Source organism: Manis pentadactyla, chromosome 4, assembly GCF_030020395.1.
Source record: "Manis pentadactyla isolate mManPen7 chromosome 4, mManPen7.hap1, whole genome shotgun sequence".
In the NCBI taxonomy this organism is placed as follows: Eukaryota; Metazoa; Chordata; class Mammalia; order Pholidota; family Manidae; genus Manis; species Manis pentadactyla.
Genome location: NC_080022.1, coordinates 24,612,267 through 24,635,419, shown reverse-complemented (window position 1 = coordinate 24,635,419; position 23,153 = coordinate 24,612,267). Strand labels below are relative to the sequence as shown.

The 23,153-nt window shown below is 47.4% G+C and overlaps 2 protein-coding genes across 7 annotated transcripts in view; one reads left to right on the top strand and one right to left on the bottom strand.

Moving 5' to 3' along the window:
- Positions 1-587: 587 nt before the first annotated feature.
- On the top strand, positions 588-10,146 carry FNDC5 (fibronectin type III domain containing 5). 3 transcript variants are annotated; one of them, XM_057499957.1, is made up of 7 exons: positions 588-898; positions 2,662-2,947; positions 4,528-4,643; positions 5,115-5,313; positions 5,648-5,737; positions 7,610-7,743; positions 9,185-10,146. In XM_057499957.1, exons 2-7 carry the CDS (start codon positions 2,749-2,751, stop codon positions 9,257-9,259), a joined length of 813 nt encoding a protein of 270 aa, XP_057355940.1. In that variant the 5' UTR covers positions 588-898; positions 2,662-2,748; the 3' UTR covers positions 9,260-10,146. The 3 variants fall into 3 exon arrangements, with proteins under 3 accessions (XP_057355940.1, XP_036741113.1, XP_036741111.1); XM_036885218.2 differs by having other exon boundaries at positions 592-898; positions 8,664-10,146; XM_036885216.2 differs by having other exon boundaries at positions 597-898; positions 8,103-10,146.
- Positions 10,147-13,196: 3,050 nt separating this feature from the next.
- The window catches only part of S100PBP (S100P binding protein), a 31,823-nt gene continuing 21,866 nt past the window's right edge, over positions 13,197-23,153 (bottom strand). For all 4 annotated transcript variants that reach the window (XM_036885215.2, XM_036885212.2, XM_057499955.1 and 1 more), the window contains 2 exons: positions 17,649-17,736; positions 13,197-15,818 (listed from right to left, as the gene is read on the bottom strand). In XM_036885215.2, coding sequence (XP_036741110.2) covers positions 15,680-15,818; positions 17,649-17,736 — 227 coding nt within the window. In that variant the 3' untranslated portion in view covers positions 13,197-15,679. The remainder of the gene's footprint in view (positions 15,819-17,648; positions 17,737-23,153) is intronic.

Here is a 23,153-nt window from a genome sequence, read left to right as displayed (position 1 = left end):
ATTCATGCATTTCTTCATTCTTCCACTGCTGTATTTCCAGAATGTTGCACAGAGCCTGTGGTACATAATAGGTGCTCAATAAGTATATGTTGGAAGAATAAATGTATTCTATGCATTCAACAGACATTTATTAGAATGCCTACTGCTAAGTGTGCAGATGTTGTACATGAAGCAGCTGGTCCTGAGACCCCCTCCTGAGATCACTCAGGGTGCTTCTTAATCTTCTCAGCTCTTTCCATTCCCCGCCTAGCTTCTACTGGTTGCCAGGCTCCAGATACCAGGACTTTTCCCAGAACCGAGATAATACCCAAGCACCCTATGCCTCATGGGGTCTTGGAAGGCTACACAGCCACAGCCGCAACTCTCCAAATCCTCCCTGCCCTTGGTGCCCCCTCTTCAGCCACCTTTCCCCATCCCTCTCAAACCAGCAGGCTCAGCCATCTCCCTCAACGGAGTACCCTTCTACCTGGGGTTATATCTGGAGAGGCCAGTAGGTGGCGCTCAGGATCCCTTTTCCCCCCAGTACAAGACACCACCAGGACCCTCTCCCTCCCTCCTTTTCTCGCCAGCAGGGACAGGAATGGACTCTGTGACCTCTAACTGACCCCTCTCCTTCCCGCTGGCTCCTGTGATAAGGCCTAAGGAGACTCCAGTTGTTCCCGCAGGCCCCGGGTTGTCTTTTCCGGCCTGGTGGGTGAGAGGGGTCCCTAGGGGCCAAGCTGCAGCTGGTGGGGCGGAGCCGGGCTGGGTGGGGCAGAAAGCAGCTGCTGGGAGAGAAGAGAGAAGAGAGAGAGAGAAAGGAAGAAAAGGAGAAAGAGAAAAAGGAGGGAGGTGCTCTGGTTCGGAGCTCCTCTCCCAAACAGGTGGAGGTCCCAACGAAGGCTCACCCCAGGACAAGGTATGTGGCTGAGGAAGCAGGTGGGGCTGGGGGTGTCAGCCTGCCCAGAGCAGCAGGCCTGGGGGTACTGAGTGTCTAGCCAGTTAGTTTCCACTGCTCAGCAGGAGCCCCTGAGCCCCCTCCCATTTCACCCTTTCGAAGTAGAGACTTGGGGTCTGTGAAAGGAGTCCTGGGGTGGGTGTCAGGAGACGAGGGCTCTAGTGCTGCTCTCAGGTTCACTGTGAATTTGCACCAAGCTCTTCCCATCACTGCGCCTCAGCTGCTTGATCTAAAAATGGCAGGCGGGGAGATCTTGACGACATTCCGTGGGGTAATTTTGCAAGGTGTTCCTTTTCAAAACAGATCAGCCCTTCCAGGGCCTCTGGAAGACAGAGGCCTTTAAGACCCAAAGGAATGATCACCTAATGGTGGGATTTCAGACAGTGCCGGAAGGGGCTCATTTGGAAGGATGGGTGGCCCCTCCATGTCAGTGGCCCTAGGACCCTGGCCTGTGACTCTCCTTGACCTTGTGTCTCTGACTGGGACTCAGGGTAGACAGTGTCACAGGGTGGGTGGCGGTGAGGCCTTCCCTAGCTGCCTGGTGTTCCAGAGGTCCTCATTATGGAGAGAGTGGTGGGCGCAGGACCAGGGTATCTCCCTGCCATTCCAACATCAAAAGAGGAGTAGATTGGGCAAAAAGGTGTGTGAGACTGAGGTAGGGACAGTGACAGGCATATGGATGACCCCAGAGTTATGAGAAGGGATCCCTGAAGCCCTTTTATTAACTGCGATTGTGCCAAGTGTTCAAAGCCCCCTGCACTTCAGCGCCATTAGCTCAGTCACTGCTCACAGTGTTCAGCCAGGCCAGCATGGGGGCGGGGGAGCCATTCTTCCCTTACCCTGCTCTGGGGAAGAGATTGTTCCCGATGATCCTCTGGCTGGGGAGGAGCTGGCACAGGCAAGTTCTAGGATCTCAGGGATCCCAGGGTGGGCAAATTCAGTCTGCAGGGGGCGATGGGGGCATCAATCATACATTTGGTAGACAGATCAGCTTGTGTTCAAATCTTGGCTCTTCTGTGGGTTCTTGGGCAAGTCAGGTAACCTCTCGGAGCTGCTGGTGGATAACAGAGCAGGCTCTATAGGGTCGCCGTGGGAAAGCGGCATAATTCAAGTAAAGCGCTCAGCACTGTATTTGGCACCTAGTAGGGTTGGTTGTCATTGTGTGGATAAAAACGGGAGGCCCAAAGAAGGGGAAGGACTGACGGGGGTCCCAGAGCCAGGCCCGCAGTGAGTCAGAGCACCTCTTCTCGGCCTGTGGTAAAAGAAACACTGAGCACATACTGTATGCACCCCAGCCCCTCGTCAGCATTCTAGTCACCTCCATAGCTACTGTGATTGCTCCCCTCTGCTCACTGCACACCGGCCAGCAAGGCCGCGGGGCTGGGGTGGAGTGAGGGATGGGGACCCCAGGCCGAGGGAGGGCGGTCAGCAGTGGGGCGGGGTGGGCTGGGGCACAGCTGAGCGTCTCCGTGGCACTTGCCCACCTCTCCCGTGGGAAAGGGCAGAGACGACGGCCGGGTCAGGGCTGGCGGGGCCGGGGCTGTGAGCTTGGGCTTAGCTTGGTGGTGGCGGGGGCGCGGAGGACCGCTTGGGCTCCGCACCGCCAGAGGATGACAGCCGCCCGTCCGCTCAGCCCCGCGGGCGCGGGCCACCGGCCCAGGCGGGAGGGGGGCGCGAAGGGGGCGCCCTCCGCCCCTCACCCCGCCCCGCGCCTCTCCCCGCAGCGGGGGCGCCCCGCCCCCCGGGCGCCCGACGTGTACGCGGCAGCCGCCCGCCGCCGCCGCGCGGGAGTCGCTGTCCGCGGAGCCGACATGCAGGCGGCGCGGGGCGGCGCGGGGCGGCCGGGCCGCGGGCCGGAGCGCGAGCGCGAGCGGCCGCCGGGTGCCGGAGCCGCGTCCCCCTGCGCCGCCCCGGGCCGGCCAGACGGAGGAGCCGCCATGCACCCCGGGCCGCCCGGCGCCGCGCTCCGCCTATGGCTGGGCTACGTCTGCCTCGCGCTGGTGCAGGCGGGTAAGGGGGCCCGGCTGGGGGCTCGGCGCGGGCCCGGCGGGCGGGCAGGCGCCGGGGTGGACTCCTCTCCTGTGCCAGCCAAGGGAGCCCTCAGGTCCCTTCCCTGCTCCCTTGGGGCCCCGACCCTGCCCCGCTCACTGCTCTCCCAATCCCCCGCAGCCTCTTCCCTACCTGCTTGACCCCCAGAGCCCTTCCCGCCACCCCAGCCCTCGGTCTAGAGTCTTGTGACCCTCCAGGCCCCTCATCCCATTGCCCTGACCCCAGGCCTTTGCCTCAGCTGCCCTAGCTCCCTCCTCTGGCCCTGGGAGCAGCTGAGGACACCCGTCCCTCAACCTTGGGCCTCCCTCCCTGTCTCCAAAGCCCTGCAGGACAACTGTGCAGGTCGGAGCAGGCTGGGGTCCCAGAGTACCTGGGCGTGTGTAAAGGAATGGGGAACCAGTACCCTAGGGGGGATGGCCCCCTGAGCCTGGTGCAGCCAGCGTCTGGTGCCAGTGGGGCGCAGCTTTACCCTCAGGCAGCCCCTCCTGACGCCTGTGTCTGCTCTTTGGCTGCCACCGTCACTCCTCGGTCCCTCTACCCATCTCTCCATGGCTCAGTGCTCTCTGCTTCTGTCTCTGTGTCTGTCTCTGGTACCCCACTTGTCTGTTCTCTTGTTGTGTCTGCCGCCACCTGTCTGTGTCCGTCTCTCTACATCTCCATGTATGGTTTTGTCTCCCCAGGCCGCAGGCCTCCTCTGTGGGTGAGGGGTGCTGCTCAGGCCCAGGTCTTCCCCTTGCAGCACTGGCCCTGCCCCAGGAAAATACAGAGGCTTGTGCAGCTCCACTGCCCCTCTCCTGGAAAGGTTCATCCTTCCCTGACCCCCTTCTTGACTGACCCCCCTTCATCCTCTTCCCACACCCAGATGACCGTAACCTGTACTCTCTACTCTCTGCCAAGGGAGCCCTGCTCTGAGTGACCCTATCTTCCTCTTGCATCCCCCCACCTGTCTCTTGGGGCTGGCAGTGCGAAGAGGCTCACACGACCCTTCCCTAGGCTTCATTCCTCCTGGGTCACCACACTATTGGGGGTTCCTCCTTGATCCTCACTCCCATCTCAGAGCTCATCTCAGCCTGACTCTTCTCTACCTCTGGGTTTTCTCCTTCCCTCAAGGTCACTCACTTGACAGTGCCATATTGTAGAAAGAGCACTAGACTGGGAGTCCTTTTGACCACTTTTCACCAGAATTAACCTTCAGGTCCTGCAACCCCTGCCATCTATGCCCCCCTCATACCTGCCACCCCCCAGTTTACTGCCTCTCCGTTGGATCTGACCCTGGCCCAGGCCCATCAGTTTTTGCTTGGACCCCTGTTAGGGCCAGTTGTGGCCAGGCAAATTATGTCATGTCCTGGACAAAAGGAGCCTTGGGCCTCACAGGACTGGTTCTTCAACTACTAAGGAACTGAGACCCATGGACCAACCATCGGAGGCTATGGTTTCTTCCTTCCCCCATCGCATGACCTTTCCCAGGTTTCCACTTAGGAGACAGTGGGTCTGGGCCTGACAGCAGGGGGTGCTCAGGCTCAGGTGCCTCCACCCCTCAGACAGCCCCTCGGCCCCGGTGAATGTCACTGTCAGGCACCTCAAGGCCAACTCCGCAGTGGTGAGCTGGGATGTCCTGGAGGACGAGGTTGTCATCGGATTTGCCATCTCTCAGCAGGTAACCCTCCAGGTCTAAGAGGGAAGAACTCCTCGGGATGGTAGTGGTGGAGGGGATGCAGAAACAGAAAGGAGAAAGGAAGGAGGAGCAAGAGAGACAGGCAGAAAAAGTGTACATATGGCCTGAAAGGGGAGTCTCAGAAGGGGATCAGTTTTTAAGGGAGGACTCAGGGGCCTTTGAGTGGCACCTAGGAATTAAGAGTATGGTTTTGATCTTTAACAGACCTGAGTTTAGGACCTGGCTCTGGTTCTCACTGGATGGTCTTGGGCAACCTTTCTAAGCCCTCTGTACCAGTCTCCTTATCTGTAAAAGGATACCTGGCTGCTGAGAGGAGGGGATACATAAGGAAGATTGTGTATGTACAGGATGTAGCATGGTAGCCAGGTGAGCCCTTATCTCCACTGGAGAGGTGGGCAGAGTGCAGTTGGTGACTGGATAGGGCAAGAGTGGGCCCGGCTTTTGCCTTGGCAGAAAAAGGACGTGCGGATGCTGCGCTTCATCCAGGAGGTGAACACTACCACTCGCTCATGCGCCCTCTGGGACCTGGAGGAGGACACCGAGTACATCGTGCACGTGCAGGCCATCTCCATTCAAGGCCAGAGTCCTGCCAGCGAGCCGGTGCTCTTCAAGACCCCTCGTGAGGCTGAGAAGATGGCCTCCAAGAACAAAGGCATGCTGGGTCCCTTGAGGAAGGGACTGGGTGAGGGTGGTCAGCCTGAGCAGTGGGTGGCCTCAGGAAAACGCTAACTCCCCTGTTCCTCCCCGCCACCCCCTGCTGCCAAGTAGAGCAGCACCCGAGAGGAGCTCACTCTCTAGTCCCCAAGACAATGGGTATATGAACTCTCAACTGGATTAAGTCCTATCACTGTCACCCCAAGCGGACCCCAGCATGGTCTCAGATCTCTTTCAGTCAGTCATGTGGGCACCTGTAGAACGAGCGCTTGATGTCCTGGCCTTGGCCCTGGAGGAGGGGAGCCCTGAACTGAGTGTCTCTCTCCCCGCAGATGAGGTGACCATGAAGGAGATGGGGAGGAACCAGCAGCTGCGGACGGGCGAGGTGCTGATTATCGTCGTGGTCCTGTTCATGTGGGCCGGTGAGTCTGGCCTCCAAGGCCTTCTTTGCTTAACTCTGGGAATTGGAGGCCCCTGACCAGGCTCCTTCTCTCACAGAAACAAAGGGTAAGAGGCCTAGAGACAGCTGAGAGACAGTGTGAGGAGTCTCTGGGTCCTGCTCTGCGGACTGGCTCTGGTCCGTTTGCTAACTTACCCCTCGCCAGAAGAAGAACACATTGAGAGCTGCAGTTGGAGGAGGAGCACTGGCCCTTCCCCTCCCTCAGGGTGCCTCAGGTTCCTGAGAGTAGACAGCCACAGCCCCTGCACCTGCTGGCCACGGCTTCACAGGCTCTCGCCCCACTTCTGGATCGCTGTGCCTCCAAGTGCCTCAGGCACATCCTCAGAGATCTCTCTGAGACCACCTCCATAAAACTTCCCTCACCCATCCATTAGAACGTCTCTCCCACCTCCATGCTCCCACAGCACTCTTTGCTCCTCTCTTGAGCCCTTCTTAAATTAAGGTAGTCAGTCTCATGTCTTTTTTCCCATGAGCTCCCTGAGGATGAAGAACAAATTTCATCTTTGTAGTCAACCAGCATTTTCTGAAGCACCACTCCATTCCAAATAGTAGTGCTACAATCATGACTAAGAGGAGCCCTGTGCTTGCAGAAAGCTCAGTCTGAGAGAATCCATGCCCATATTTAACTGTAATTCAAAGTGATGAGGGCTGTAATGGAAACAGAGGGTAGGGAATTAATTCTGGGGGTAGGAGTAGAAATCAGGAAAAACACAGCGAGGAGGTACATGGGAATTGAGCTTTGAAGGATGAATAGGAGTTTACCAGGCAGCCAAAAAAAGGAATGGTGTTCTGGGCATGGTGTTTTCAAGAAACATGTTAAGCTCAGTCTGGCTCAGGGCAGCTGCACCCTGAGAGAGAAGGCGGAAATGGAGTAAAGGATGGTGAGGCTGGAGAGTAGGCCGGAGTCGTTCAGAGCAACTTGACCACCATGCCAAAGCTATATTTACAGGGTGGTCGAGAGGACAGCTTCTGTTTTAGAAGCATTTATAAAAAAAAATGTCCCAGAGGCACACTGAGAAAAAGAACAAACAGGAAAAACAAAAAATAGTATAAAAGAGGAGGTTTGCTTATGGTGCATTATTAGACTTGGCACAGACAGTATTTACATAATCATAATGATATAAGCACAGTGAATTAACCCCAAATTGTGATGTAATTCTGTTAGGATGATGGGGAAGGAAGGAGGGGGAGTTATAAGGCTTTATCTACCATGGTGGAGAGTGAAAAGATACTATCTAAAATGAATAGATCAAGGAACAGCACTATAAATAAAGCACAAGGTAAAAATGGGGAAAACACTTGTAAGAATTGGAATTGGCTGCCTTCATACTGACTTCCAAAAGAAATTATATTAATCTATTATTAGTCTGATAACGAACATTTAGCAGAATGCAGGCCCTAGAGTGCGCGGCCCAGCTCCAGCTCCGTGTGACCTTGAGTAAATTATCTAAGCCCCGAGTGTCCCCACTGAGAGGATCAGAGGCGCCCTTGTGAAGCTGTCCGGACTCGGGGAGTGCACAGCTCAGGGCTGCCAGTGCTCAGCAGATGCGTTGTCTCTGTTCACCCTTAAAGGGAAAGGGGAGCTGTCAGAGGTCTGTAAAGGGAAGGGAGACATGATCAGATGCGTATTGTGGGAAGATCAACCCAGCAGCGGAAAAGGGATGGCTGGTAAGGGGGCAGGCGGACACAGGAGCCAGAGGCCAGAGGCAGACTGTTGCAGTAGTGCAGTTGAGAGACCATCTGGAGCTCGGCACTTAACAAGAGCTCAGCAAGTGCAGCGAGCTGACAGGGACTTGGGCTCTGGCCTCTGACAGCTCTCCCTTGGCGCCCCCAGGCGTCATTGCCCTCTTCTGCCGCCAGTATGACATCATCAAGGACAATGAACCCAATAACAACAAGGAAAAAACCAAGAGTGCGTCAGAAACCAGCACACCAGAGCACCAAGGCGGGGGTCTTCTCCGCAGCAAGGTGAGGGCAGGACTTGGGCCTGGGTGGGGGGCCCCCTCGCTTGTGTGCTGGTCATCCCTGGATTGCAGAAGGGGTCAGCTCAGGGCCTGGCACGGCTGCAGCCGGGCAGAGCCAAACTTGGCTGCTATCTGTGTGACACAGGGGACACTGCAAATCGATTTTGGATCCTCTGCTTTTGCAGGGTGCCAAGGGCCAGTGAGGTCTGACAAAAAAGGCAGCCAATAGGGAGGGCAGAATTCTTGACTGGTGTGGGGCAGCAAGAGAAGGGGTTCTGGGCTCATTTCTGCTCCTGCTGTGCTGTGTGACCTTGGACAGGTGCTTCACCTCTCTGTACCTTCATTTCCTCTTCTGTATAACAGATCTGAAAACCTTTTCAGTGCTTGCTCTGAGCAGCTCAGAAGAAAGCCAGTAGAGAATGTGAGAGGATCTCATGGTCCTGATGATGAGAACCCAACAAGCAAACATCTGGCCCTCTCTACACTCCCTCCTCCTTCCATTCCCTCACACCCTCTGGCTTACTGTCCTCTCTTTTGGCTTCTCTTTTTCTGGCGCATTTTCCTGAAGCTTCCTGTTAACCCCCATCTCCAGAAGCACCTCAATGTCAGTGGCTGAGGCTGTGCTCAGAGGCAGAACTGCAGGACGTGAGAGAACCAGCCAGTGGGATGGTCCCACTGGGGGTGGACTGGGTGCCAGGGGCCAGTCTTGGCCATTCAGTTATGGGAGCCCGAGGCTGGGTTTGAGGAAGCAGAGAGACAAGATACCCAGGCAGGGCTCTCCTTTCCTTCCACATGGGACAAGAGCCTGGCTTTTAGGCTGCAGCTCTGCTGCTCCCTTCCTTCGTGTGTCCTCTTCCTGTTTCCAACCCTGCAAGAAGTCTATTCTATTTGCCCTGGCGGCTTCTCTCACTTTTTTCCTCCCAGTTTCCAAACAAGCCCTCGGTGAACATCATCGAAGCATGACCGCCTGTCTGCAGGGAGAAGGTCCATGGGCATGGGGAGGGGAGGACTGCAGTGGGGGGAGGCACAGCTAGCTGCACAGTTCTCCCCGCCCCCGTCCTACTCTGGTGAAGGAGGCTGAACTACAAACCCCAATTCTGCAAAAAATAAGCCACAAAACTGAGGCCTGGCCCCGTTCTGGAAAAGGCAAAGCTGCAGGAGACACAGCCTTCTTTCTGTCTCCTCGCCTCTCCTGGACTGGCTTCCTCTTTGAGAAAATGCACAAAAGCTCCTGGGAGATGACAAGCACCCAGACTGACTCAGGCTGTGTCTTTCAGACTGAAAACCATCAGGGAAGCCGTGGGGCTGCCTGCTGGGCAGGGTCATGGCTGCCATCAAGCTTTTTCTGGATCCAGCCATCAAGGACATGTTTGTGGTGTTATGTACAATTTTGCAAGTGTGTAAGATGTTATCTGTTTTGTCTCTTTTGGAAAACACAATCGAAGGGCTTTACTCCAGAGGGCAGAAGGATTCCCCAGCTGGTTGCCTGCATCCCCTGTCTTCTTTGGCCCTTCTTTTGACTGTAAGATCATCAGTCTGGGATCTTCAGAAGACAAAGTAGGAAAGAGACTGGAAGGTACTGGCCCTGTTTCTTTAGGTAAAGTCACTTGGAGTTGTAACAGTGCTGGCTTGTACAGCTGAAAAAGTACGTCCACATGGGAGCCGTTAAAATACCCACTCTGGAGTAGAAGGTGCTGGAAGGCAGGCCTGAGCTACTCACCATGGTCAGAGCAGCCCTGGCCTCTGGGGTCTCCATTATTCTGCCATCTCATCCAGGCTTCTGTGAAAGCTACCCAGGGTCCTCATGTCCTTCCCTAGAGCCTGAGCAGTATGAGGTGACAGGTCTCTCCACTGCTCCTTTCTGGTTAAAAAAAAAAAATGGTGCTTGATAAGGAAAGGCAGACTCTTCCCTGAGACTGACAAGTTCTGGCTGCTGCATGCCTGCCTGGGAAGAGATGGACCTCTGTATCTTCCATGGGTGGGTAAGGATGGGCATGTGACGGGGACTGTGCCTAGCACAAGCCTGGCACATAGTAGGCACTTAGTGAATACCTTGAACTGGATGTTAAAAGCAATGGCCCCCAAGCCAGAGAGCTGAAAGCCATCGCTCAATGACCGCCCCTTCCTTCCGGTCTACAAGAGCTCTCACGGCTGGGCCAGCCACCACTCTGCTTTGCCCTGGAGTGGCAGCACAGGGAGGGAGGAGAGACAGGGTAAAAGGCAGATGTCAGCAATACTAAGGGCTTTGTCATGGAAGGACATGAGTCTCCACTCACTGTCTTGTGACTTCCATCCCTGCTGAATGGGGCTGAGGCCAAGGCTCCTTAGGGGAGAGGTCCTTACCTCTGATCCAGTTAGAGCAATAACTACTTTTTAAATGTAAAATAAAAAGACAAATGAAAAGGCACATCCTTGTCTTCTGGTAAATGCCCAAATGTTGCCCTCTTTTTCTGGCAATTGGCAGCAAGTCAGGATGTGTGGAGGAGGAAGTCAGTTCTCTCCATCTTGGCCTGCAGCTTCTGAGGGACATGCCTGCCAGCCAAGCTGGAGTTGGAAGGGAAATCTCGAACAGATGGGGATGCACGTGTAGGAGGAGAAAATAGCTGCTCCATCTTCCTATTACTGAGGCCCACCCCCCAACACAGTCAGTCCATGCTTGGGCTGCCACACCGCATAGGTATGTGCACTGGTGCTGTTTTTAAAACAAAGGGTTTTCCCCCTCTGGTGCGGGGAAGGCAATTCCTGTTTCTCCCCAGGGTGAGCAGGGAAGTGAAGAGGAACTGAAAAGCTGCCGCTGCAGCTTGGTATCCACAGCATGCTGTTCTGGGCTGTTTAAGGATCATCATGATCCCCAAAGCAGGCCAAAAGGTAGAGAAATAATGCCATTAGCCAATGAGCAAACCAGTCAATGGGGTGCCTTGAACATTTCTGTCCAGAGCTAGCAAGAACTTGGAGAGAAAACATCAGGCAAGCAGGGCATAGGGCAGACAGTTTTGGAAGGTTCTGAGAGAAAGAAAGCAGGTCTTAGAGGCTGGGTGGGGAAGTGGGAAATTGCTCAGTACACAAAACTCTAAGCCAAACTTCAGAGGTTCTGCCCAGGCCCTCTGTGCCTGTCTAGTGCCAAATGTTAGAAAGTCCTCAAGTTAGCATCAGGTAGATGGCTTGGTGGGGCTCAGGGGGCACTGCCTGTCCTGCCTTCAGCTTATCTGCGCCTGTGGGACATACATCAGCTAAAGGTATGAGGAGCTATGAGAGGAGAGGAGAGAACTCTCCTGGCATAGGTAAACTTCATCCCCTTTGACTGACTCCCTGAACCCCAAAGCTCTGTAACCATCAACTTTTCCTACAGCTTCGACTTGGGATGTGGTCCTTTCTTCACCACTCCCTCAGATGGGCAGATGCCTCATAGCTTGGGAAGGTCCTGGGCAAGTTCTCTGAGACTGAGACCTGACTTGCAGACCATAGCAGGCCTGAGGGAGGCAACCAGGCCTGAGATGTAGGAGACCCTGCCTTAAAATCACAAGACACCTCAGGCCAGTAACTTGAGGTGCGAAGGGGGCTTGGTTTCCTTAGCCAAAAACAAAGGGGTAAGAACAGAGGATTCCCAGCTCCCACCCACCACCTAAAGTAGGAGCCAAGGGACTTTCTCACAGGAACACTAGGGAAACCCAGGACCTGAGGAGAGGAAGGACTGGGGTTTCTGTTGGGCAGGAGTCCCTTTCTCTAAGCTTGTCCCCTTAACCCCTGGCTTCTCAGTGTGGGCCTCCTCTAGAATCCACATTTCAGATCACGAATTCAACCCTTTACTGACATGATGTCTCACCATCATGTGATGTTTCAGACTTCTACTTTATCCTTACCCTCTTTAAATCTATTTGAGTTTGGTGATGTTGCTTTTAAGTAGCCCTCAAGAACAAACTGCTTCTATAAACAGGACACCCTCCACTACAGCCCTGGCGCCACCAAACCCCATCAGTATAATATTCCCAAAGCCTCAGATGCTATTTGAAGCTAAGTTAAAGACCTTTATATACAATGGTTCCCTAATGATATATTTCAGGACTATCACATGGACTGCCGGCAAGTTTGGCCAAGACTATATTCCACCCCCTTTATAGTAGGTGTTGGGGAGGGTCTGATTTTCTGTCTGTGGCATGTTCCATCTGTCACAGGGGGAGGGCAGGTGGGCAGGATTGGCAAGGCGGGAGCTGTTCATTAAGGAATTCCACCACTGACCAGCTGATACTTCCTGTGACAAGTGCAAATTTTTTTCCTGACAGGTGCTCTGGCATACAAAGCAAGCACACCCTAGAATCAGTTTAGGAATAGTAGTTTGTTTGTTTTTTAAGAAAAAGCAGGGAACTCTTTCTAGTGGTTGGGATTTTTTTTTCTTCCTGTAAAAAGCTCACGATAGGCTAGTTAGAGAATGAGCCCATTCCTTTTAGAGAAGGCCCATTTCTCTTTCTCCTTCTCACATTTCCATAATGTAAAATGAACTGGGAGTAAGGAACATCACCCTTTCAGAGAAGTCAGCCTGGTCTCTGAAACCTTTGATGCCTATAGTAATGAACTGCTAGAAAGGAAATAAGCAATTCCTGGACAAACGATCATCTACATCTGACAGGAACAAAATGGATACGTACAGGTCAAAAGTACCTCAGAATATCAATGAGTTGAGTAGCAAATTTATGTTGAACCTTTTACTTGCACTATAGAATGAATACTGGGCAAAACTTACAGAACAGCAGAGAGCCTTCCAAACATGTTGCTACTTTCTCAGCATGAACTGAGATTCAGAGAAGCATTGGCTAACAGATGACAAGCTATTATTGCCTTCCCTTTCACTCTGGCCCCTGGGGTAGGTCTAAGAAGCTTAGGCTCACAATAGGGACCTAAGGAGCACTGTGTCTCACATCTACCCACACTTCTCCAACCTTCACTCCAGGTTCTAGGGACAGTCAGTTTCTGGAGAAGTTAGGTTAAGAACAACCATCAATTTTGTACTATCAATTCTGGTTTCTTACATCCCTCTCAAAGGGAGAATGCCCCAGGATAGCTTGGCTTCTTAATCAGGGCTAGCTCTGGAGAGGCAGACACACAGAGGCCAACCACACAGCCCTGGGAAGAATGCAAGGCAGTGCCTGTCTGATGGGGCTGAGCCGTCGTCCCCCTCTGCAAAAACAGCAGCACAGCGTTATTGCAGGCTTCCCTGTCAGGTTCCTGACATGCCCTACATGTAGCTGCAAATCCCAGCCAATTTCAACATTTCTTAAATGCTGGAACGCCTTTCTTAACACTGTAATTTACACTCAAAAGAGTAGGGAGCATGCACCCTCGCCTCCCCAGTACCACATTCTACTAAGTGCCTCCCCCTCCATACCCCACTAACCTACCTACACAAAGGAGGAAGGAACCCTCCTTCAAAGCCCGCAATAGACGGCCACAGTACGTGTATGCCACTGACAAGAACTTTTATTTCTTTTTAATGACATTAAACACAACTGCTACAAGAGAAAAAACATGATAAAGAGGCACCAAACTTCAGTTTCATAATTGATCCTGACAACTCAAGTAAATCAGGGCCTGCATTAGATGCAAAACTACAGGTTATTTCAGGCGCTTTGCTTACAAGTAAACTATGTAAACAGCACATTTTTACTTTGCTCTGTCAAGACCCCTGTGGTGAGAATGTCGTCATGATGAGAGCTAGGTAGGCAGTTAAATGCACATAACCCTTATTCCAATAAAACAACATAGCAAGAATTCCACATGGAACATTAGACTTAGAGACCAACACCAAATATGAGAGACGCAGCTTTAGAAACTCCAGATTTTACCCACTACCGTCTTTTAGGTAAACAGGCCTGATGAGTTTTCTTTGGCTTTTTCTCCTTAAAGAGTACCATGTTAACTGCTGGAGAACAGTTCTCTCCTCCCCCAGTCCAACAGATTTCATTAAGCTGGGAAAGCTTTGGAAAAACAATTATTTGAGCAAAGAGGAAATGTGATTGTCACATTTTCTAGTTAACCTGTCACTTGTTTGATTTGGCAAAGGCAGTGCTTCTATTACACGGTCAGACTTAAACCTCTGGTACCAGAGAGGTAAGAACATGAGTTGTACAGATTTTTGCCTAAGCGAAATCCTGTCCCTTCACTCCTTGGGTTACCTGTGGGGAAGCAGGCAGCTGAACATCTAGTTATTCCAGCTACAATTTTAACTATGCTATGGTTCCAAAGGTGGATGTTTGCTGGTCTCACTCCATCAAGCTAATTTAGGGAAACTTGGAGAAGTGATGATGTAAATGTCAATTATGCCAACTGAACTAACAGATTTTGACTCTTGCCTTTGAACAGAACTTCTTTCCATTTTGGTCCCAGAATCTAAACCAAATGTCCAAGGAAAAGAGAACTCTCACCTGGGTAAGAACAGTAAACACGTAGGGACATCCATCTAAGTTTATTGGTGTCTTAAACCACCAAGCTTTTCCCAAGTCAGTTTCTGAAGCAGGGTAGGATGTTTAAGATGGATTACTCACATACAAAGATGAGGCTGATGAAGCAAATCAGACAGAGGCAGCCAGCCTAGGACCACAGGCTGCACTACAGCAATTACATACAGCCTTCAGACAGGCGACAACAGCAGCACAAATGCTGGACTGCAAAATCTCCCCAAAGATGCCCACAGCTGTCTGGAAAGAAAATAAACTCTAAGATATCCATTAATATGGCTGCACAAAGTCTGTCAACTTGGGCTAGACCACCAAGCCATAAGGTCAGGTAATGCTTTTGTGCACAGGCTTAATCACAACTACATTAGATCCACTTTTGCAGTCTTGTGAAACTGTATTAGAGGTCTGACCAGATGAGGAGATGGCAACATCCTGGGTCTAAAGGCACCTTTTGTAAAATGATAATGGAGACAAAAGAGCACCTCTCCAAGGTCTCTCCCACAGGATGGAAGCTCACCCACTAACACAACTCATACTTGAATTTGGGGTTCAGGAGATGAGACTAGAAAACTGAAGATCAACTGACAATAGCACTGGCTTTCTGGCCTGTTCCAGAGTCAAGACTCTGGGTGGGCAACTCTTCAATAAAGAGAGCAGCAAGGCTATTCTTAAGAGGCTTATCTATGTATAACAGGATTCAGGAATATGCTGACAGAACCCTACGGAGCAGTGTCACTGGAGAAAAAAGATGGAAAAGCCTTGAAGAATGGCAGAGATGAACAGTCACAAGACCACAAATCAACAGGAGTTAGTCAGCAGTCTTCTATCAGAGTTAAGATGTAGAAGATTTGTAAGCACTATTGTGCACAACAAATTTAATGAAGAATGAAAAAAAACAGCCAAAAAATAAAGGCAGCTAGTAAGGACAAAAAGAAGAGAAAATGTACACTTTCAATTTGTCCTTTGAACAGTATTTTTTCTTGCTCCAGCCTCCTTCCAATGTCCTGGATTACCAACTTTCAAATACTGATAGATATTCAGAGATTCAAATAAAAAGTAAGAGGGGCTGTTAAAAGTGACTTAGATCCATTTTTAAGTCATCAGCAATAATAAACACTGGCTTGCAGCCTGATAATCTCTTCCTTAGACATTAAAATATCATTTCTTTTGGGCACCAGAAGCAGGCTTCACCTCTGCACAGAGGCAGGCGTTTGGCTTGAGCCAGTGTGTTTTGGCTTAATGATGGCGTTCAGGAGGCAGCCACCTTCAACTTAAATTAAAAAATAAAAACTATATCAACTTATTACTGCTTATACACATACACGAACAGGAAGGACCTTATACAAAAAAATTCAAGTCAGCAATGGGCATTTCTTAAAGGTGACAAATTCTTTAAATAAAAATCTTGTGAAAAATAAAACTCAAAATCTACAAAGCACAAAACAGCAGAAGATGAGATACTGCTCTGGACAGGACCCTGGATAGGAACCTTTACTGCTGAGGGGATGAGACAAATGGACTGCACGGAAAATCTGAGAGCCGCTGGAACCGATGGTGGCTTCGCATGTTCCTGTCAACCCACTGAGTCAGACTGTATCTTTGCAGAGAACGTCGGAATCGGGCATAATTTCTATCAGGAGAGAGGGAAAATAAAAACAGAAAAGATTTGGAATGGCTATTTGTATGCAAAAAAGGCAAAGACAACTATTTTAAGAATACTTTTGAAAATCGGATTAATTTTATATTTCAATTTTCACAACTTCAGAAATTTTACACTATTTTGTTTATATGAAAGTCACACTGTAAGTTAAGTGCTATTTCCTTCTAACTTCCAAAGCCACCTAATTCCTACATAGGTATTTTGGTGATATGTGACACATATGCACATGTTCTAGGAAAACCTAACATATAATATGTAATAAAATTTAAGTAGGAAAAAAAATTTTCTCCCTTAAGAAACACTTAGAATGGGATCTATATTTCATTGCTTGCAATGAACCTGTACCTCCAACAGGGCCTCACTATCTGTCACAGCTCAAGGTTGCTCAGGACACAGCAGTTAAAATTAGAATAAAATTCCCCAAGGTAAATCATCATGCGAGTATCACACTGCAAGTTTAGACCGAATAATGAATAGTATCAACTCAAAGTTTCTTGAGCGTCTCCTTTAACATATACCCTGGCGGGGTTCTCAACAAGACTGGGACAATTTGATCCTATTCTCAACTCCCTATGTTTCTAATAACGACCTGAGAAAATTTAAATATACAAATTCTTAGCCACTCTCCCCTGCCAACCCAGACTCAATGATTTAGAATTTCTGAAGTCAGGGCCTGGACATCTGTATTTTGGACATCTCCATGGGTGATTATAAGGAGTGGCCAGAGCTGAAATTAATTCTAACGGTACTTGATCTTTACCTGGCCCTATATATATATAAAGCTGAATTCTTTGAAGACCTCATCTCATTTAATGCTAATAACAATCCTACCAGAAAAGCACTCTCATTAACTGCTTGTATGGATAAGGAAATAGTTTCAAGTTAAATAACTTGCCCAAGGTTATATGATGGAGTAAATAGAAGAGCCTCAAATTGATTTCAGTCTGACTCCGGAACTTATCTAATAACCATTACACTACACTGTCTTAAGCTGTTATTTTGGCAACCATACAGGAAACACTGAGTGTAAAGGTCCTGAAGTGGGAGCATGTCTGACATATTTGAAAAATAGTATGGAAGCCAGTGTGAGCAGAGTGAGCAAGGGGAAGAGTAGTAGGAACTGAGGTCAGTGAGCTAACCATGTCAGCCTAGGTCATGATCCTTATAGGGGATAGTGAAGCTGTAAAGTGTGAGGTGGGAAGCCACTGGAAATTTCTGAGCAAAGAAGAGAATTTGACTTACGTTTTAGAAGAATCTCTTTTGAGTTCTGCTGAGTTAAAAACAGTGCATAAACAAGGGCAGAAGTAGACTGTTTAAGACATGTGTAGTAATCCAAGTGAAAATGATGAAAAACAATAAGGTTTTGGATATATTTTGTAAGTTGAGCTTACAGGATTTGCTAGTGACTGACCACGGAGTGAGAAAGGAGTCAAAGATGACTCGAAGGTTTATGAGTAACTGGATCAAAGAAACTGAATAAATCTGTAAAACCACACTGCATCAAGAATCCAGAAGATTTTAGAACCAGAAACGTCCTTTGACATCAATTAGTATTAGTCCAACATCTTAACTTTACTGATGTGAGAAGTGACTTGATCAAGATCATGTAGCCAGTTAAAAACTGCAAAGCTAGTATGAAGAACCCGAATTTTCTGAATTTCAGTCCAGTTCTTATTCCAGTATACTGAATTGCTGCTTTTTCCACCTATGGAATTAAACAACTACTACAACCCCAACTCCCCATCACATTCCTTCTGCAGGCAAATCCTACTTTCCTCCCTTTTCTAATCACCCACTCACCGTGTGGTGAGGTCCGAGGGATGCTGCCATTTTTGGTTCTGCATATGATGAACTTGATCCATCAAGGCACACAGCTCCCTCAAGGTGCCTGTGATACAGAGCAATCGATGGTTAGGATGCAGCTCAGTGAACTACCATGTAATCATAGGCCAAAGCATGTGCTTTTAGGGAATGAGAAAACAGAAAAGTGGTGCTAATGCTATCAATTCGTGATGGTCACAGCAGTCAGCACAAAAACTATTAAGCCAAGAAGGGGAGCTTGCTCTTGGATGATGATGGTGATGAAGAAGCAATAATAACAGCCACCATTCATTTATTCATTCAACATTTATTAGCTCCTACAATATGTGAGGAATTTGACTAGTCCCTAGAATATGGTGGTAGACAAGCCACTATACCTGCCCTCAATGAAATTTATATAGGAGACAGGAAATTCCCAAACTTGTGACAAGTGCAATAATGGGAGAAATATAGGCTATTATATGAGCACAGAGACTGGAGGGTAGGGGTTAGAGAAAGCCCCCTCCAGAGAAGTAAACTAAACAGGGATCTAAAGGATGTGTAGAAGTTAGGGAAGTAAAAAAGGGTGGGAGGTGGGGTGTCCAAGAGAAATAGCTTGTACAAAGGCTCAGAGACACAGACACCAAAATACACGCAAGAAACTGGCTCTGGGAGGTGAACTAGCCTTACAAGTTTATTAAACCAGACTCAATACTAGCTCCTGTTTGACTCGATGCTTTTGCCACTATTCAATAATGCTAATTTTATACTTAAGGGCTGAGACTTAGGCTAAAGCTCTTATATAAGTATTAAATGATGGTTAAAGAGAATAAAATAATTTCTCTAGATGAGTGGTTCTCAAATTTTAACATATCATAATCAGCTGGAGGTATTACAAAACAGACTGATTCTTTAGGTCTGGAGTGGGACCTGAGAATTTTCACTTCTAATAAATGACCAAGTGAAGGTGATGCTGCTGGCCCAGCATCCACACTTTGAAAACCACTGACTCAGACAGTGGAGACTTTCAGCTAGTTTCTATACTTCTCATTACCTTTACTACACTCTCAGGAACAGAGAACAGTTTAATTAGGCTACAGACCATCTTTTCAAGCACTGGTAAAAGATACTTAAACTTTTAAGATTTATTTAATTTACTTGAAACCTCAAGAAGCTGAACTTTGTAGAAAAAAAAGTATATACTTTGAAGTCAGGCAGACTTGAGTTAAAATTCCAACCCAGACACTAACTAGCTCTGTGGCCCTGGGCAAATCATTTCACTTCTTTGGGCCCACTTTACTCATCTATGAAATATGGACAAAATATTTAAAGTTAAATATTAGGAATATAGTACATAAAAGACTTAGCATATTGCCTGCCACACTGCTGGTGTGCATAAGAGGTAGCTAAGTTATTATGGTGTTAGAGCCTCAGGCCTATGTTAGTTTGCAAAGTCTCTTCAAATCCCATGACAATCACCTATTTGTACGGCAAAAGGTTATTAAATGGATCAGTCTACATATCAACTACATGTTTTATAGCACTTGGCAGAAATTCTCTCTTTAATCCTAATGAGATGATACTTTCCAGGAAAAATTTAGATTCATGACATTAAAAGTTTCTGTGCAGTTAAAATACAAAACCACAATCGAGGGTAAAAGAAGGCAACTGACAAAATGAAAAATATATTTGAAACATATTTGGCAAGGATTTAATGTCCTCATTCTACAAACGTAAGTCTCATAAAACAAACAAAAGAAGTCAAGAACATGAATAAGCAATTTACAAAAGTAATACAAGTGATCAATAAATATAATGAAAGGATGTTCAATCTCACTAATGTGGAAAGAAAACACATTAATCTCACTTCTTGAGAAGGAAATATAAATCAGAAATGAGTTTCTCCCTTGAAAACAGAAGCAGCTTCAGTTTCCCTTTTAAGAACAGTAGTAGCTTTTGATTAGAAAATTCCCTTGCCTGCTGGATTTGTTAAGCTTGATAAAATCAAAGGTCTCAGTTCAAATTGGCTTTCCTACTTTCACATTACTAGCACACCACTCCCTCTAACCCCTTCAATAGGACATTTCAGTGACAGGGAAAATCAGCTTTGTGAGAATTTCAAGATACATTTTTTTTCTGCCCAAGCATCATCAAAGGAAGACTGGCAAGATACGGAAACTCTGGTGTCCAATCTCAAAATGGAACATTATCTGTAGACCACTTCTAGTTATGTCCTTCAGCTCACTCATCTCTTACCACTTAAGATCCTATAAAATTGCCCTGATGATGGAGACTGAAGATGTCCTATAAACCTACAAAGAAACCTATTCATTTTAAACTGAAAGAAGAAAATTGGTTGATTAAACCCAAGGCTTGAGGTATTTAACTCCTAAGAGTCCTAACCTAGCAATAGCAGTTTACATACAGCATTTACCAGATCAGGCCCTGTCTTAAGTGCATCACATTATTAACTCAGTTGTTCTTTACAACAATCCTGAGATACCTTCTGAATTTTACAGATGAAGAAACTTGAGGCACAGAGAATTAATTTGCCCTAAGTCAAACAGCTAATGACAGGGCCCAAATTCCAACAATATAATACCATCATAGGTTTGGTTCTCTAAAAAATTTTTCTGGGACTGACATTTCATAGTGGGGAGTAGAAAGCAAGAATCGTATTACAATTTGTTTCTTTTTTACCCAGTTGATATCTAGCACAGTGCTGAGTAAACAAGGGCTCAGTAAGTAGGTCTCAGCTCATGCACTAAGAAATGTTAGTTTTCATTAGTACTAAGAATTTACTAAAGGACTAGGGTAACCCCTTTACTACTAATAAGGCTTAATGATCTAGAGAGAGTGGGAGCTAACATTTATCAAGCATTTATTATATACCAAGCAGTTTGCTAACTGCTTTGCATGTATCCTGTTAATCCTAATAACCACATAAGGCAAGTACCATAATCCCTACTTTATTCCCAAGTAAACTAAATCTTAGAAAAGATACTAATCTATCATTTAGTAAATGGGAAAGCTAGGCTTCAAACCCATATAGAACTAATAATCCAAAAACCTTATTTCAGCTCATAGCTTCAATCTCTTCTACCAAATTTAGAGATGCTAACAAGAATGGAACATCTCAATTTTCTCTTCTCTTCATAATCTCTAACAGATGGGCTTTCTTGGACCAACAATCAGTACCATGAGTTTATTTTAAATTGTGACTTAAAGGTGGTGGAGGCTGTCCTTTGTGGCTAAGAATGAAACGAAGAGTTTTGGACAAAAACCTTAACATTTCAGCAATGAGCTCAGCAATTCACCTAAACCTTAATCTGTAAATGTGTAGCTAACTGGTTTGGGAGAACCCAGTCTAATAACTGTCCTAAGTGAATCAATTGTTATAAAGTGGAAGGAATGGATAATGCTGAGTGCTTGCTATGCCAGTGCCATACAGATTTTATAGGTCACCATACTCTGTACCACACAACCTTAGTCTGGCACATGACCCAAGAACAGAGAATTTTCCAGCTGGCCAAATGACCTAAGACCTAGTCTGGCATCAAAAGATCATTAAGTGCATCAATCAGATACTCTCCTTAGGAATATAACTATGAGCTTTAGTAATGAGAACAAGAGAGAAGAGTACACAGCAGGTCTCTAGGAGACAATAGACACTTGAGATAGCTAATAGGGAGCAGCAAACACCGGCCACAGGTAATCTTTCAGAAGTATCAGAATCACTAAATCAGCAGGCAAAGCATGAATAGGGAACAAAGGCATCTGCTTCTGAGCGGGCATGGCGCCTGGCTATATTATGGCTGATCCTTTTTACTATAAGGCCTGGCTATGTTATTGAGCATCTAATCTTCATCTTTTCTTTAAATCCCTTAACTATATTATTTAAAGACAATCACAGTGTCTCTATTTCATGCAATTAAAAAAATACCCAATACAGCAGAAGGAATTAAGGTAGGGCAGGGAAATGGGATAAGGATCATGCCATTGTAAGATCTACTTAGTCTGTGAAAAAGGCCCAGGTTATTCTTTAACTTAATCTATAAGCTGTTTTCCCTCTTCTTCCCTCCCCTTAGTCAATTACATAACTTTACAACCAGGACAGTAGATAGACCTCCAAAGTGAACCTATGTGGATAAAGAATGCCAAGACTGGGACCAACAGTCATCTAAATAACCTAATATTCTTAAGACAAAACTTCAAAGGAATTATGAATCACCTGTATACATCATGCTTTAATGAAGACCCCCTACCCAGAAGGCCCTATGAAACTCCAAAAAGTGCGCCTCCTCTCTGAGGCTGCCTGTACTCCCTTTGAGTGTGTACTTTTTAAATAAAGGCTTCTCTCTTGCTCAACTTACTGCATTTTGTCTCTGTGCTCTTCCAGTGGTGTCTTTGTTATTTGCTATTTCATTCTATTTTTCAGATTTAAGCACAAGAACTTCTCTCTGTCTCTATTCTACTCCAGATAAGGAGGGACTACTGACAACTTTGATTTGGGCTTGCAAGTTCCCGTCGCCTGGGTAACCTGGACAGGACTGTGGCTGTACAATCATATTCTTTAGTAGCCTGCCTGAAAATGTCCTTTCTTTGTCTTTGGGAAGTTCTCAGAACATAATCTCACTCCATCCAATGCTCTGCAACTCCCCCAAATCCTGGGGTGGTGCAGAATTAAGCAGACACTGGACACCAGGTGACCCTGCCTTTAGGAGTCAGCAAGAGATTTGCCCCATGCCAAGCAGGAGTTCAATGAGCTTCGCTTTCCTCCATTTGCTTTTACTTGCTCTCTGCTGCCTGCAAGGCAGCTGCCATTTCCTGCTACTCTCACTGTAATGAATTCCTTCCTTAGCTCACTCATCCAACCTGCTCAAGAATCCTTTCTTGTCCAGAGTCAAGACTCCCCCGTCCAGGTTCAAGTTTCTCTTAGTGAGCAGGGAGAGACCTCCCCAGACACAGCTTCCAGACAACAGAATGAAATAGGAAAGAAAAAAATGTGCTACAGGGGTGTAAGCTAATCTTTTTAACTAGATTAATAAAATAGGAAAAAAGATTAAATGGAAAACAAGAATGCAAATGTGTCACCTCTAGGTCAACAAAACTGTGATGATCTAACTATAAATCTTGACTGATTTTCCTTTCACACAAGGCAAAAACAAAAGAAACAAGAGTTGTATAGTTCATTTCCAAAATGTTGTATTCTAAAGGATATTGAGCAATATATGAATGTCCTCAACAGTTATGGCAAATGCAGTACCAGAATTTACATAACAACTGCTGCTTTTGGTCTGCAGTAAAAATCAAAGCAGAAACTTCCACTTCTAGTTATGATGAATGGGGCTTACTTCCTATAGTAAGCAACCACAAACTGGGTAAAATACATAAAGAACAACTGTTTTCAGACTGTTCAGAACTATCATCCCTGAGAGAATAAGAACAACTGAGATCAGTCTTAAAGCTTCTAGAGTTTCTGAGTCTAATTTTTCAAAATAAAGT